Consider the following 13,882-nt stretch of genomic DNA (forward strand, 5'->3'; position numbering starts at 1 on the left):
TGAATACACAGTTGTTGTGTCTGCTTGTGGGAGGTGAGTCCACCACTGCCTCCTAGCCTAACCCTTTCCCATCCAATGCCAAATATTCTTTCTTCACCAAACCTAATATAATACCATGGGGATAAACATAATTCTTCTCACCTCAAAGAACGCTCTCAAGGGAACTCCCAAATCCAAAATACCTCCAAGAGAAGCCCATTGCAGACAAGGAGAAGAGTGCCACCCTAAAAACATCCTACCCCGAAATAAACAGAACCAAGATACCGGCATCATCTGCCCGGTGCCAAGATACTGTATATGGCTTTTTCTTGTGAATGTCATAGTTATTGTTATTGTGTACCTTGTGGTCTTATTCTATTGTTTTGTATTATTTATTGACATTGTGTCCTTCATGTATTGTTGTTGTATGTCATTTATTGACATGTTGTGTGTCATTTATTGATATCATATCCTTCCTTTATTTAGGGTTTCACCTTTAGCAAAGCAGGAGAGATCCTCACTAAGAGACTGAGACTTCTGACATTCAAAGCAATACTGAGACAGGTTTGTCAGTGTGATGCAAGGGTGGGATGGGTCACTCATCACAAGTTTGAAATGAATTTTGTCTCAAAGTGTAATTTTCAATACGTTTTTCTTCAAAATCGATTCTAATTTTTCTTTTTGTGTTGAGTAAGAGGTTATCCAGAAAGTAACAGCGATTTACTTCTATCTGCCACGCAAGGAATTCTCTCTGTGTTGTAACTGTCAGGTTAGCCTATTCTCTCCCTGTCCCATGTGTCACATGACTGCAGAACACCGGTAACTGTTTGTTCAGCAGCATTAACACAAAGCCCCCCCCCCAATCCCAATTCCTTTAACCTTAGCGGTAATCCAGAGTCAGGTTCGGGACGGAAATCCGCAGCTCAGAGCGGTTATCCTGTGCCTGAGTGAGTTATATGCAGGAGCTGCTGCAGATCTCTCTGTGGTATGTTTTTGTTCTTGTTTTTAGGGTCTAAAAGCTTGTGAAAAAATTGCACGGCTTTTAGACCCTGAAACCAGAAATGATCATAACGCCAGGGAGGTTAACCCATAGGTGAGGAGTGTGATAGTACTGCAACAAAGGGATTAAAAACCTTGTAAAAGATATGATAAATGTTTAAATAAAGGAGGTGCTTATGTGGAGAAATAATCAGCAGTTACAGCGGACCTTATTCAATTAACTTATTACCTGAGTTGTTTTCTCACAGGAAATGATTTTTCAACTCCTCAAAAGAAAAAAAAAACAAAAAAACGTTTCAGCAATTGTGAATTGATAAAGTACTAAAAAGAAGATTAAAAAAAAATATCGAACTTATTTTTTTATTATATTCTTGCTTCCTGAGGACTTAACAAAACATTTTATTGGTAAGGTGTAAGATTATCTCTTGTGAGAAAACTCAGGAGAAAAGTCAAAACAGAAACAAATTATACAATTTTGATACAGTGTTGAAGTGTTAGGATCCCCAATCAGTTTTTACTGTTGTCCCTTATTTCCTGTTCCTGGGACTACCGGTTTTCATATCAGCATCACAAAGGTCCATGGAGCATTAAACCACCCCAAACCTTTCTAACCTTCACATACCCCCAGCTTTTAATTCTACATGGCTGTGTGGGTCAAGCACCCGCTTGCACACTTTAGATTCACCCCACATTACACACCTGCAAGCGTGATACGTAATTACACAACCCGGTAGGTCCAGCATCAGGAGCTGGGGACAGGGCCGGTTTGAGACTTTCTGCTGCCTGATGCAAACTGTGAAGGATGCACTCTGCCCACCCAACACTGCCCCCCATCATATATATCTCATATCATATATACCTCCCACATATAAACCCCATCACCGGCAAAAGATCACCATTGCCAGTAAGAAGGGAAGCTTTGGCACGTGACCAATGCGGCGGGGTGCTGGCACCAGACGGGCCAATTACAGCCGCCCGCTGCTCCTTTTGTCACTGCTACTGACTGAATGCAGTGATTGGCCCAATGATGGTGCTATGGTGCCGCCCACGAGACCATCAGCACCAGTAAGCAAAAGGAGCAGCGGGTGGCTGTGATTGGCCAATCTGGTGCCAGCAAACCACCTGATTGGAGGCGTGCTCTCTGATTGGCCACGGTGATCTCTGGCTGGTGATGGGGTTTTACTGTAGCATGCCTTGATAAGAGGCGATACCTCACCAGCTTATGATGTCATAGGGAAGGGCAGCAGGTGATACCAGTCGGCTGAAGACGGGGATTCAGGGATGCGTGTGTGGCAGGAAGGTGTACGGGAGAGTGGTGAGGACGCAGGAGCCAGGTTCCCCAAACTGTTTGTCCAAATGCTGTCTTCTAGATTTTGCCGCCTGAATCACGTGATAGTAGCTCCGGCCAGTGATGGGCCGAAATTTTGCATGTGGTCTGTGAGAACGCGGAAGAGCCGCCGCCATGATCCGGCGGCAGGCGGCTCCTTCCGCGTACAGACGCTTGCCACACACGGAGAGGCTGCCGCCTCTCCTCTGCATGAGGCGGCTCTCTCCGGGCAAGCGTCGGCAGGGCACGCAGAAACCGCCGCGTGGGACGCGGCGGTTGCTGCCCATAACCCCGCTGCGGAGACTCCGCAGAGCGGGGCAGCTGGAGCTGGGACATGTAGTCCCTCAGGAGTAAGAGTGACGCGCGCGCGCGCACTCAGACATAATTTATGACTTCCTGAGGAGAGTCAGCTGACCAGGCTGGTCAGCTGACGCCAGCACCTCTCCCTATTGGTTCAGCACTTAGGGAGGTGCTGAAAGGCATTTAGGTATATATATTGCCGGCTGTTCATTTGTTCCTTGTCTGGCGTTGCGTTCACATACGTGGGAGCACCCAGATCCGTTAGTCAGATCCGTTAGTGTGCCGGGACCAGCTGGAGCTGTAATCCTACACTAAGCTAGATTTTGTTGATAGCTTAAAGTACTAGTTTGATTGTGATTATATGTTATGACCTTTGCCTGCCTCGACTATCCTTCTGAACTCTGACCTTGTACCTCGTTATTCTGATACCTGTTGCCGAACCCTGCCTGTACCTAGACTCCGCCTCTGCCTCCTGATTTTGTACTCCGATATTTCTGATACCTGTTGCCAAACCCTGCCTGCACCTAGACTCCGCCTCTGCCTACTGTATCTGTACCTTATCTGTCAGTGTGTTTACGACTTGGCTTGCCCGACCTCGAGAACCGATCTCACGATTGGAGGCGGTTCCTTGTCCCGTTAGTGACACTTGCGCCTGAGTGTCACTTTCGGACTTTCCTTCCCACTGTAAGTCTGACTCCTCCCGTCTCGGAGAGCTCAGACCTGTGGAAGGAATCTGTGCAGTTCTCCTTGCTGCACTGAGGCTTGTCCTCCATATTACTGTTGCACCAATCACTACACTCTACTCAGGTGGCCAGAGGTTAGCTAGTATATTGGATTATCGGTGATACTGCAGATCACATATAATCTGATATACGTCTGTATTTCCCGTTATACTGCAGTTCACCGGTAATCAGACCTCTCTGTGCTTCACCGAGCGTTACAGAACGCCAGACCAAAAATACTGATGGAACGCACTGATCCTCTGACTGTGCTTGCCACTTCGGTGGATAGCATTCATCAAGCACTAGGCCAGCACAAAGCCTTAATTGATGCCTTATCAGGCTCTGTGAGAACCCTCCAGACATCAGTTGATTCAGTGCGATCCCCTCCTAGTGATGACATCCGTATGCCTGTCCCTGATAAATTTTCCGGCCACAAGTCTGACTTCCGGAATTTCAGGAGTAGAGTGTTGTCATATTTTGAGTTAAGGCCCCGATCCTCTGGGACTGAGACCCAACGGGTCATTTTCGTTAAAACTTTGTTGACTGGGGACTCCCAGTCGTGGGCATACAACCTGCCCGCTACCGATACTGCCTTGACCTCAGTGGAGGAATTCTTTAAGGCCATGGCCATAATCTATGACGACCCTGATCTTGCTGCGTCCTCAGAGCGGAAGCTCAAACTCTTACGGCAAGGCAGAGGGTCGGTCGAGGATTATGCGGCAGAGTTCCGTAGGTGGTCGGTCACCTCGAGATTTGATAATTTTGCCCTCATGGACTACTTCCTGTCTGGGTTGTCGGAAGAGGTTTCCGACCTAATGTTGACTGTGCCCGAGCCCAAGACAGTTGACGAAGCCATATCGTCAGCCATTCGAGTAGATCGCAGGCTACGCCATCAGAGGCAGGCTAGGAGTAGTCACCGGGTCAGGGTGACTTCGTACACAGTACCGGCTGTTGCATCCCCAGTAACAACAACTCCGTCTGTCTCGACCTCTCCGGCCTTGCCTCCACCAGAGCCAATGCAAATTGGTCGATCTAAGCTGACCCAGGTGGAGCGGAGGAGGAGAATGACGGAACAACTGTGCCTATACTGTGCAGAGGCAGGGCATAGGGTGCAAAACTGTCCTAACAGGTCGGGAAACGGGTCTGCCTAGGAGTAGTGGGGGGTGACACCCTAGGCACACAATTTTCACCCCTTAAGGAGAAAAAACTGCTTCTCCCCTGTACGATTACATGGGAGAATAAGTCAGTAGCCACTGAAGCATTTATTGATTCCGGCTCAGCGGCTAATTTTATGAATCTTGCATTTGCTCAGGAGTTGGGTATTCCCCTCATTCCAGTGAATCCCCCCATTCAGGTCACGGCAGTGGACGATTCCCCGCTGCAACGGGAACGCCCACTGTCACAGACTCCGGAGGTGAAAGTCACCATAGGGGTACTGCATGGGGAACTATTACGTTTTTTTGTGTTACACATGTCCACCTCCACTATTATCCTAGGCATGCCGTGGTTGCAAACCCATTCGCCGCAAATAGACTGGGCCACGGGGCAGTTAACCTCCTGGTCACCGCATTGTTTCCAACAGTGTTTGGGAAAATTGACATTGGGGCAAACCCAAGTTCAGGTGGGAGGTGTGCCAGATCAGTACTCTGAATATGCCGACGTATTTTGTCCCAAGGCAGCTGACAAACTGCCCCCACATCGGCCATTCGACTGTCCCATCGACCTCCGTTCAGGTTGTGTTCCTCCCCGGGGCCATCTGTATAATTTGTCGGGACCCGAGAAAGTGGCCATGGGAGAATATATTCGTGAGAACCTAGCCAAGGGCTTCATTCGGCCATCTCGGTCACCCGCCGGGGCAGGGTTCTTTTTTGTTAAGAAAAAAGATGGGGGTTTACGGCCATGTATCGACTACCGGGGGCTTAATAAGATCACAGTAAAGAATCGCTACCCGTTGCCCTTAATAGATGACCTTTTTACACAGGTCACGGAGGCTAGGATATTCTCGAAACTGGATTTAAGGGGGGCATACAATCTTGTACGGATCAGAAAGGGTGACGAATGGAAAACGGCCTTCAATACTCCGGACGGGCATTACGAGTACCTGGTGATGCCCTTTGGGTTATGTAATGCCCCGGCCGTTTTTCAGGAACTTATTAATGAGGTCTTTAGAGAAGTGTTGGGGAAGTTCGTTCTGGTTTACCTCGACGACATTCTTATATTTTCTAACAATCTTTCTGATCACAGAACTCATGTCAGATGGGTATTGAACAAGCTGAGGCAGAATTTATTATATGCTAAGTTGGAAAAATGCATTTTCGAGGTCACGTCGGTAGCTTTCCTGGGATATATAATCTCTACCTCGGGCCTGTCTATGGACCCTGCTAAGGTCTCCGCAGTCTTGGAGTGGCCGCAGCCGGTGGGGTTAAAGTCTTTACAACGTTTCTTGGGGTTTGCAAACTACTATAGAAGGTTTATTAAGGGGTACTCTACAGTAGTTGCACCCATCACCAGTCTTACTAAGAAGGGGGCAGACACCACTCACTGGTCTCCCGAGGCCGTACAGGCATTCACCGTTCTAAAAAGATTGTTCTGTTCGGCACCCATATTGAGGCATGTGAACACTTCTTTTCCATTTATAGTTGAGGTAGACGCCTCAGAAGTTGGAGTGGGGGCTGTGCTGTCCCAACGTTCAGGTCTTCAGGGGAGATTACACCCGTGTGCCTATTTCTCCCGAAGGTTCTCTCCGGCAGAGAAAAACTATGATATAGGTAATAGGGAGCTCCTTGCCATCAAATTAGCCTTCGAGGAGTGGCGTCATTGGCTGGAAGGAGCGGAGCACACGATCATGGTTTATACCGACCACAAGAATCTCGAGTACATCGAGGGGGCTAAAAGATTAAGCCCCCGACAGGCTCGATGGTCGTTATTTTTTTCGAGGTTCACATTCTTGATTACATACACTCCTGGTAGTAAAAATACCAAGGCAGATGCACTCTCTAGGTGTTTTGAACCAGAAACAGCACAGCCCTCTGTTCCTGAGACCATTGTTCCACGGAAGTTGGTGCTAGCCGCTACCGAGACGTGGGAGAACTGGAAGGAAACTTTGGGTCCTTTCCAGCAGGATGTCCCAGAAGGAAAACCTGAGGGGGTTTTGTTTATCCCGCTGCCCTTTCGGCTCCAGATCTTGGAGTTGGTTCACTCACACAAGAATGCGGGACATCCTGGGGCGTCTAGGACACAAGACCTCGTGGCAAGGTGTGCGTGGTGGCCCTCTCTGGCAGCCGACTGCAAGGAGTTTGTCAGGGAATGTGCGGTGTGCGCAAAAAGCAAGCCCTCCCGGCTGGCGTCTGTTGGTACTTTACAGCCTTTGCCCACCCCGAGTGAGCCATGGACCCACTTGTCCATGGATTTTGTGGGGGAGCTTCCGAGGTCGGAGGGCATGTCGGTCATCTGGGTGGTAGTCGACCGCTTTAGTAAAATGGCCCATTTCGTGCCCTTGAAAGGACTCCCCTCGGCCCAGGAATTGGCCGACCAGTTCATCACTCATATTTTCCGGTTGCATGGCATTCCGGAGGACATAGTTTCTGATCGGGGAGTCCAGTTTGTCTCAAAATTTTGGAGGGCATTCTGTCGCCAAATGGGCATGGGACTGTCATTTTCGTCGGGTTACCACCCACAGACTAATGGCCAAACTGAGAGGGTCAACCAGTCTTTAGAGCAATTCTTACGATGTTACGTGGCTGAAGCGCAGAATGATTGGGTTAAATTCTTACCTTACGCAGAATTTGCGCACAATACCTTAAAGAGTTCTTCCTCGGGGTTCTGTCCGTTCCAGATAGTGACCGGGAAGTTACCTAAGTTTTCCCCGCTGCCGGTTGCGTCCAGTCCGTTCCCAGCCTTGGAGGCCTGGCAGAGGACATTTAGGGTCATGTGGAGGACCATAAAAGACAACCTTGTGAGAGCATTTCAGAGTCAGAAAAGTCAGGCTGACAAGAGACGCTCGTTAGAGTGGAAATTCCAACCAGGAGATTTGGTTTGGGTGTCAACCCGTCACCTGACCCTGAAACAACCCTCTGACAAACTTGGTCCCAGGTTCGTGGGCCCATTCCCAGTTAATAGGAAGATCAACAATGTCACATATACCATTAATCTTCCTACCAGCATGCGTGGAGTGAGGTCCTTTCACGTATCACTTCTCAAACCCGCAGTCCAGGTGGGCCCCACTCCTCCTCCTCCTGTCTTAGTCGATGCCCAACCCGAGTATGAGGTGGAGAAGATCATTGACTCACGTACTGTACAAAACTCGGTGCAGTATCTCGTACATTGGAAGGGGTACGGCATTGAGGAAAGGCAATGGGTACCTGGGAACCGTATGCATGCGGATGACTTGGTTAGGGAATTTCATGCTTTACATCCAGGGAAACCTGGAAGGAGCTGTCCGGAGTCCACTCCTCGGGGGGGGGGTACTGTGAGAACGCGGAAGAGCCGCCGCCATGATCCGGCGGCAGGCGGCTCCTTCCGCGTACAGACGCTTGCCACACACGGAGAGGCTGCCGCCTCTCCTCTGCATGAGGCGGCTCTCTCCGGGCAAGCGTCGGCAGGGCACGCAGAAACCGCCGCGTGGGACGCGGCGGTTGCTGCCCATAACCCCGCTGCGGAGACTCCGCAGAGCGGGGCAGCTGGAGCTGGGACATGTAGTCCCTCAGGAGTAAGAGTGACGCGCGCGCGCGCACTCAGACATAATTTATGACTTCCTGAGGAGAGTCAGCTGACCAGGCTGGTCAGCTGACGCCAGCACCTCTCCCTATTGGTTCAGCACTTAGGGAGGTGCTGAAAGGCATTTAGGTATATATATTGCCGGCTGTTCATTTGTTCCTTGTCTGGCGTTGCGTTCACATACGTGGGAGCACCCAGATCCGTTAGTCAGATCCGTTAGTGTGCCGGGACCAGCTGGAGCTGTAATCCTACACTAAGCTAGATTTTGTTGATAGCTTAAAGTACTAGTTTAATTGTGATTATATGTTATGACCTTTGCCTGCCTCGACTATCCTTCTGAACTCTGACCTTGTACCTCGTTATTCTGATACCTGTTGCCGAACCCTGCCTGTACCTAGACTCCGCCTCTGCCTCCTGATTTTGTACTCCGATATTTCTGATACCTGTTGCCAAACCCTGCCTGCACCTAGACTCCGCCTCTGCCTACTGTATCTGTACCTTATCTGTCAGTGTGTTTACGACTTGGCTTGCCCGACCTCGAGAACCGATCTCACGATTGGAGGCGGTTCCTTGTCCCGTTAGTGACACTTGCGCCTGAGTGTCACTTTCGGACTTTCCTTCCCACTGTAAGTCTGACTCCTCCCGTCTCGGAGAGCTCAGACCTGTGGAAGGAATCTGTGCAGTTCTCCTTGCTGCACTGAGGCTTGTCCTCCATATTACTGTTGCACCAATCACTACACTCTACTCAGGTGGCCAGAGGTTAGCTAGTATATTGGATTATCGGTGATACTGCAGATCACATATAATCTGATATACGTCTGTATTTCCCGTGATACTGCAGTTCACCGGTAATCAGACCTCTCTGTGCTTCACCGAGCGTTACATGGTCTATTTGGAAAATTCTTTTTTTTTTCCCTTATACTCACTATTCCCTTTAACATACCGTAGGTAGCAATTTTGGTGTCAGTAGCCTGTATGGGGGCTTTGCTATTAACCTCCAAAGTTGGCACAAAATTACGCAAAATTTCACGAAAATTACTCGAATTTTTATGCGAAATTACCAATGACTACAAAAACAATTTAGTTTGCAAATCGTAATTACGTATAGGCGTAATTACGAAAATGTATGCGAAATTTTGCAAAATCGTAATTTTGCTGATTACAATTATCACTAGCTCCGCCCCTGGCTGGGGAGAACAATCCATTGCCTGGCTCAGGCTGACAGTGGATTGTAAAGGGTTATAAGAAGGATATTTGGTCTCTCTCTCTCTAATATCTGTGCTCTGTTGCAGGAGATTGGCTGGTTCGATGACTCTAAGAACAGCACTGGTTCCCTGACCACAAGACTGGCTACTGATGCTTCCCACGTTCAGGGGGTACGTAGTTACAGCAGACCTGTCTCCATACATACAACACTGACTTACAAAGCTTCTCCTGAGTGTCCAGACTGCCTGAATTTATAAAAAGTTGCCTCTGCTTACAGGGGCGTAACTAGAAATCACTGGGCCTGGGCATATGCGTTTTGTATGTGTTTTTAAATGTACACATATGCAAATCAATAGGAAGCGGAAATACGTCAGAGATCTTTAATTTTTAATAAAAAATGCATTGAAAAAGCAAAGCATATGCGCTACCATAGACTTTTATTATGTGCGTTTTGGCAGCCAGCCTGCATATCATGCAACACTACAAGCATCTGCTGAACGCCTACTGTAAATCGCAGGTACTCCGCAGCACCTTCTGCGTCCCGTAGACTAACATTGCTTCATAAAACACAGCATTTCCCACTCCGCAAGCGTTTCTGCCATGTGTGGCCTAAGACACACTTCCTCCCCGGCAATGCCTAAACCTAAGACCTCCCCCCACTGATGCCAAAACCTAAGAGCCTCCCCTGGGATGCCTAAACCTAAGACCCTCCCACTGATGCCAGCTCCCACCCCCACCCCCCAACCAATCCACCAAAGCTTGATTTTTATTTAATAACTCACAGGTTTGCTCTAAGAAGGTTGTGTAGCCACTTAAAAATTATACTATTTGTGTGCAGCCTGAGTCCTGAATAGGGATCATGGGAGTGTGGGAAATAATTTTAAAGAGTTAGCAAAGCAGAGGTTGCGTAATTGCGGTGCACATTTTTGTCCTGGGACCCCCTTCTGATCTATGATACAGCCTGTTTTGTGTCTTCCAGGCCACAGGACCCAGACTGGCCGTCCTTGCCCAGAATATTGCAAACATGGGCACAGCCATTGTTATATCTTTCATCTTTGGGTGGCAACTCACGCTCCTGCTACTGGCTATTGTACCCATCCTCGCCATTGCCTCCATTGTCAGGATGAAGATGTTGACTGGGCATGCGGTGAAGGATAAAGCGGATATGGAAATAGCCGGAAAGGTATGGAAGATGCAGTGTGATTCTGTTAGTGCTAAAATCCAAGACAACAGGACAGAGATGCGTGCAGTACATCAAGGTGCAATACGAGGGCGCCAGTGAGCACCTTCAGTAATGTGCAGCCCCACACAGTGCTGTGAGCTATTATGCATAGTGACACTGGCCCTCATTTAGTTTGTTTGAAAAGATCAATTTAGGGCACTAACGTGACCAGTAGATTGATACCGCATAGTACATCGATGCGCCACACTGCCTGAGCCATTTCTGAGAGGCGGGTCATTTCGTCGCGCGCTCTACTCCACACTGCGCCTGACCTGGGGGCCGCCATAGACATAATGTTGTTATGACTGTGGCTGCGCAGTGTAATTAGAGTGTCGGCAATCGCCGGACCTCAAATTACTCCTCCCTCCAAGTTGCTACGACTCGGAGGGGATATAGTAATTGACCGGGTGGCAAAGCGCCATGTAAACCTGTTTCTGGGCACTTTGATGCCCATGGCAAGGCAGCTATTGCCTGCCCCCACCCAATAAACTTATGAATAGACCTCAGCCTACCTTAATTAGCTTTGCAGAAACTTGATAGGTTAGATACAAAAATAACATTGTTTCTCAAAACAAGTCTATAAAGCATATACTCATTATTATCAGTCCAGGTATACCACACTGTCTCAAACTCACTCATCCCGCATAATCCTTCCTTTAAAGGGCAAGTGAAGTGAACGGAATACGGAGGCTGCCATTTATTTATTTTATTTATTGTATTTATAAAGTGGCAACATATTATGCAGCGGCAACATATTTAAGCAATACCAGTTGCCTGGCAGCCCTGCTGATCCTCCGCCTCTAATACTTTTAGCCATAGACCCTGAACAAGCATGCAGCAGATCAGGTGTTTCTGACATTATTGTCAGATCTGACAAGTTTAGCTGCATGCTTGTTTCTGGTGTGATTCAAACACTTCTGTAGCCAAATAGATCAGCAGGACAGCCGGGCAACTGGTTTAAAAGGAGATAAATATGGCAGCCTCTCATATCACTCTCACTTCAGTTCCCCTTTAAATGTTAAAGAGAACCTGAACTGAAAATTAAAAGTAAAAATAAACATAAACACGTCATACTTACCTCCTGTGTAGTCTACTCGTCAATCTCTTTCTCCTCTCATGTGTCCTGTTTGTCCACTAATATCAATGGAATTCTCTGTCCTCCATTTTGAAAATGGCCATTACCCCATAACAGCTTCCTGGTCAGCACACTGTTAAACTGTAACATTGCCCACATGAGACATAGGGAAACATAGACATTACCTTGCACATTCAGTTGTTACTGACAGCAGCTGAAATATAACTGACAGCAGCTGAAATATAACTGACAGCAACTAGTATATTTCAGTTCTGACAAAATCTTGTCAGAAATGGAAGGACTCACTGTAAGAAGAAAATGGTGAGCTTCTGAGGGGAACTTCATTTGCAGCTACGCCATGTGTTTATTTTCAATAATTTTACTCAGTACAGGTTCCCTTTAAGAGAGGTGCAACCAGTTTGTTAAGAAAGTGTGTGTATATATATATATATATATATATATATATATATATATATATATATATATATATATATATATATATATATATATATATATATATATATATATATATATATATATATATATATATATATATATATATATACAAAACCAAATTTCTTGAGACCAAAAAAAATTTTTTTTTTCAGCCGCACCGTATCTTCTGATTTTTTATTTTTTTAACAGAATCACCTCCTTCATTCAAGCATTTATCATATTCTTCTGCAAGGTCTAACAATCCATTTTTTTGTAGGGAGTGTTCATGTCCATGTCGCTGAACAAACAGTTACCAGTGCAGGGAGAGAGGAGGTTAACCTGACAGATGCAAGTTACATTACACAGAAAGAATACTTTGCAAGGCAGATAAAGGCTGTTCCTTTCTGGGTGACCCTCTTATATATGCCTATAGAAATCTTTCTAAATGTCTGGATTTTGTGGTGTGTTACAGTTCATTTACTGTTTGATTTAATAATCATTTCGACCAAGGTTGCACTGGATGCCATACAAAATATCAGGACGGTTGTGTCTTTAACTCGAGAGAAGAAATTTGAATCTCTGTATGAAGAAAAGCTGAAGGGCCCTTACAGGTAAGAAAATGTTGTGTGCCTGTTGTTTTTATCAACAAACCACTTACTCAATGGGAATATACAGTGTATGTGTATATATATATATATATATATATATATATATATATATATACATATACACACATTTTGTTTAAAAAATACATCCTGATATATGTCTGTTTTTTTTCATGTAAAAGATTTCCTCATCCAGACCCAGCCAGCTAAGGGCTAGTTCACACTTGCTTTAAAAACGTATCCGTAGCTACGTTTTTTGTCCCGGACAAAAAACTGAGCCACGGATACCAGTGTTAAAAATAGGAACAGTACACACTCAAGTTAAAAACGTATCCGCGTGCGATCCGAACTTGCAGTATTTTTCACGGACCCGTATACACGTACAGGTAGTGAAAATCAATGGAGAAACGGGCCTCCCTCTTCACTGACATTTTGGGACACTGGAAATGGATCAGTTTCCAGTGTCCCTTGGTGAAGGATGGGGCCGCCATGCTGGAGGGGGTAGCAGCCAGGACGGGGGGCTGCGGGGAAAGCGGCGGCCAGGGGGGTCACACCCCCCCCCCTGCTCACCTGGGTGCCCCCCGTCCCTGCTCCCCCTCGCACATAATGTAATAAATTGTACCTAAGGAGGTTCGGCGAGCCGGGCACTTCCGCCCACACCGCTCGAGTCACTTCCTGCGATGCCACCCACTGAAATACAGAGGGCGGCATTGCAGGAAGTGACTCGAGCGGTGTGGGCGGAAGTGCCCGGCTCGCCGAACCTCCTTAGGTACAATTTATTACATTATGTGCGAGCTGGAGGGGGAGCGGGGACGGGGGGCACCCAGGTGAGCAAGGGGGGGGGAGGGGGGTGACCCCCCTGGCCGCCGCTTTCCCCGCAGCCTCCCGTCCTGGCTGCTACCCCCTCTAGCAAAAAAAACCACGCAAACGGATCCAGAACGTGTGCTGCAAAAAAGGCAGCATGGATCCGTTTGCGTTCTGGTTTTTGAAAATCGGAGCCCGGACCGCGGATGCGTCCCGCACCCGGAGCTAGTGTGGCCCTAGCCTAAGTCTGTTTTTAAATTCATCCATAGCCTAGTTGAATTTGCAGCTCTTGCCCAGTCTCTCTCTTATCACCTTGTTATCCAGGTTACTCAACTCCTCCCCTTCTGACAAGACATGCTATCTGCTTTTCTGCAGTCACTTGCTCATCCCGGGCTCTCTCCAGACAGCACTGAACACACAGAGCAGCTGTCTTGTCTGTGCAAAAAAAAGACTGAAGACAGCGTGATTCGTTAGAAGGGAGGAAATTAGAAG

At 47.4% G+C, this 13,882-nt stretch overlaps 1 protein-coding gene across 5 annotated transcripts in view; it reads left to right on the forward strand.

The window, feature by feature from the left end:
* The window catches only part of LOC137518138 (ATP-dependent translocase ABCB1-like), a 100,984-nt gene that overhangs the window by 63,779 nt on the left and 23,323 nt on the right, over window positions 1–13,882 (forward strand). For 4 of the 5 annotated variants that reach the window (XM_068235524.1, XM_068235519.1, XM_068235521.1 and 1 more), the window contains 4 exons: window positions 466–543; window positions 9,336–9,419; window positions 10,229–10,432; window positions 12,492–12,592. In XM_068235524.1, the coding sequence (XP_068091625.1) occupies window positions 466–543; window positions 9,336–9,419; window positions 10,229–10,432; window positions 12,492–12,592 (467 nt within the window). The remainder of the gene's footprint in view (window positions 1–465; window positions 544–9,335; window positions 9,420–10,228; window positions 10,433–12,491; window positions 12,593–13,882) is intronic. The other variant, XM_068235520.1, reaches the window with a different exon arrangement.

This window comes from Hyperolius riggenbachi, chromosome 5 (assembly GCF_040937935.1).
Source record: "Hyperolius riggenbachi isolate aHypRig1 chromosome 5, aHypRig1.pri, whole genome shotgun sequence".
Taxonomy (NCBI): Eukaryota; Metazoa; Chordata; class Amphibia; order Anura; family Hyperoliidae; genus Hyperolius; species Hyperolius riggenbachi.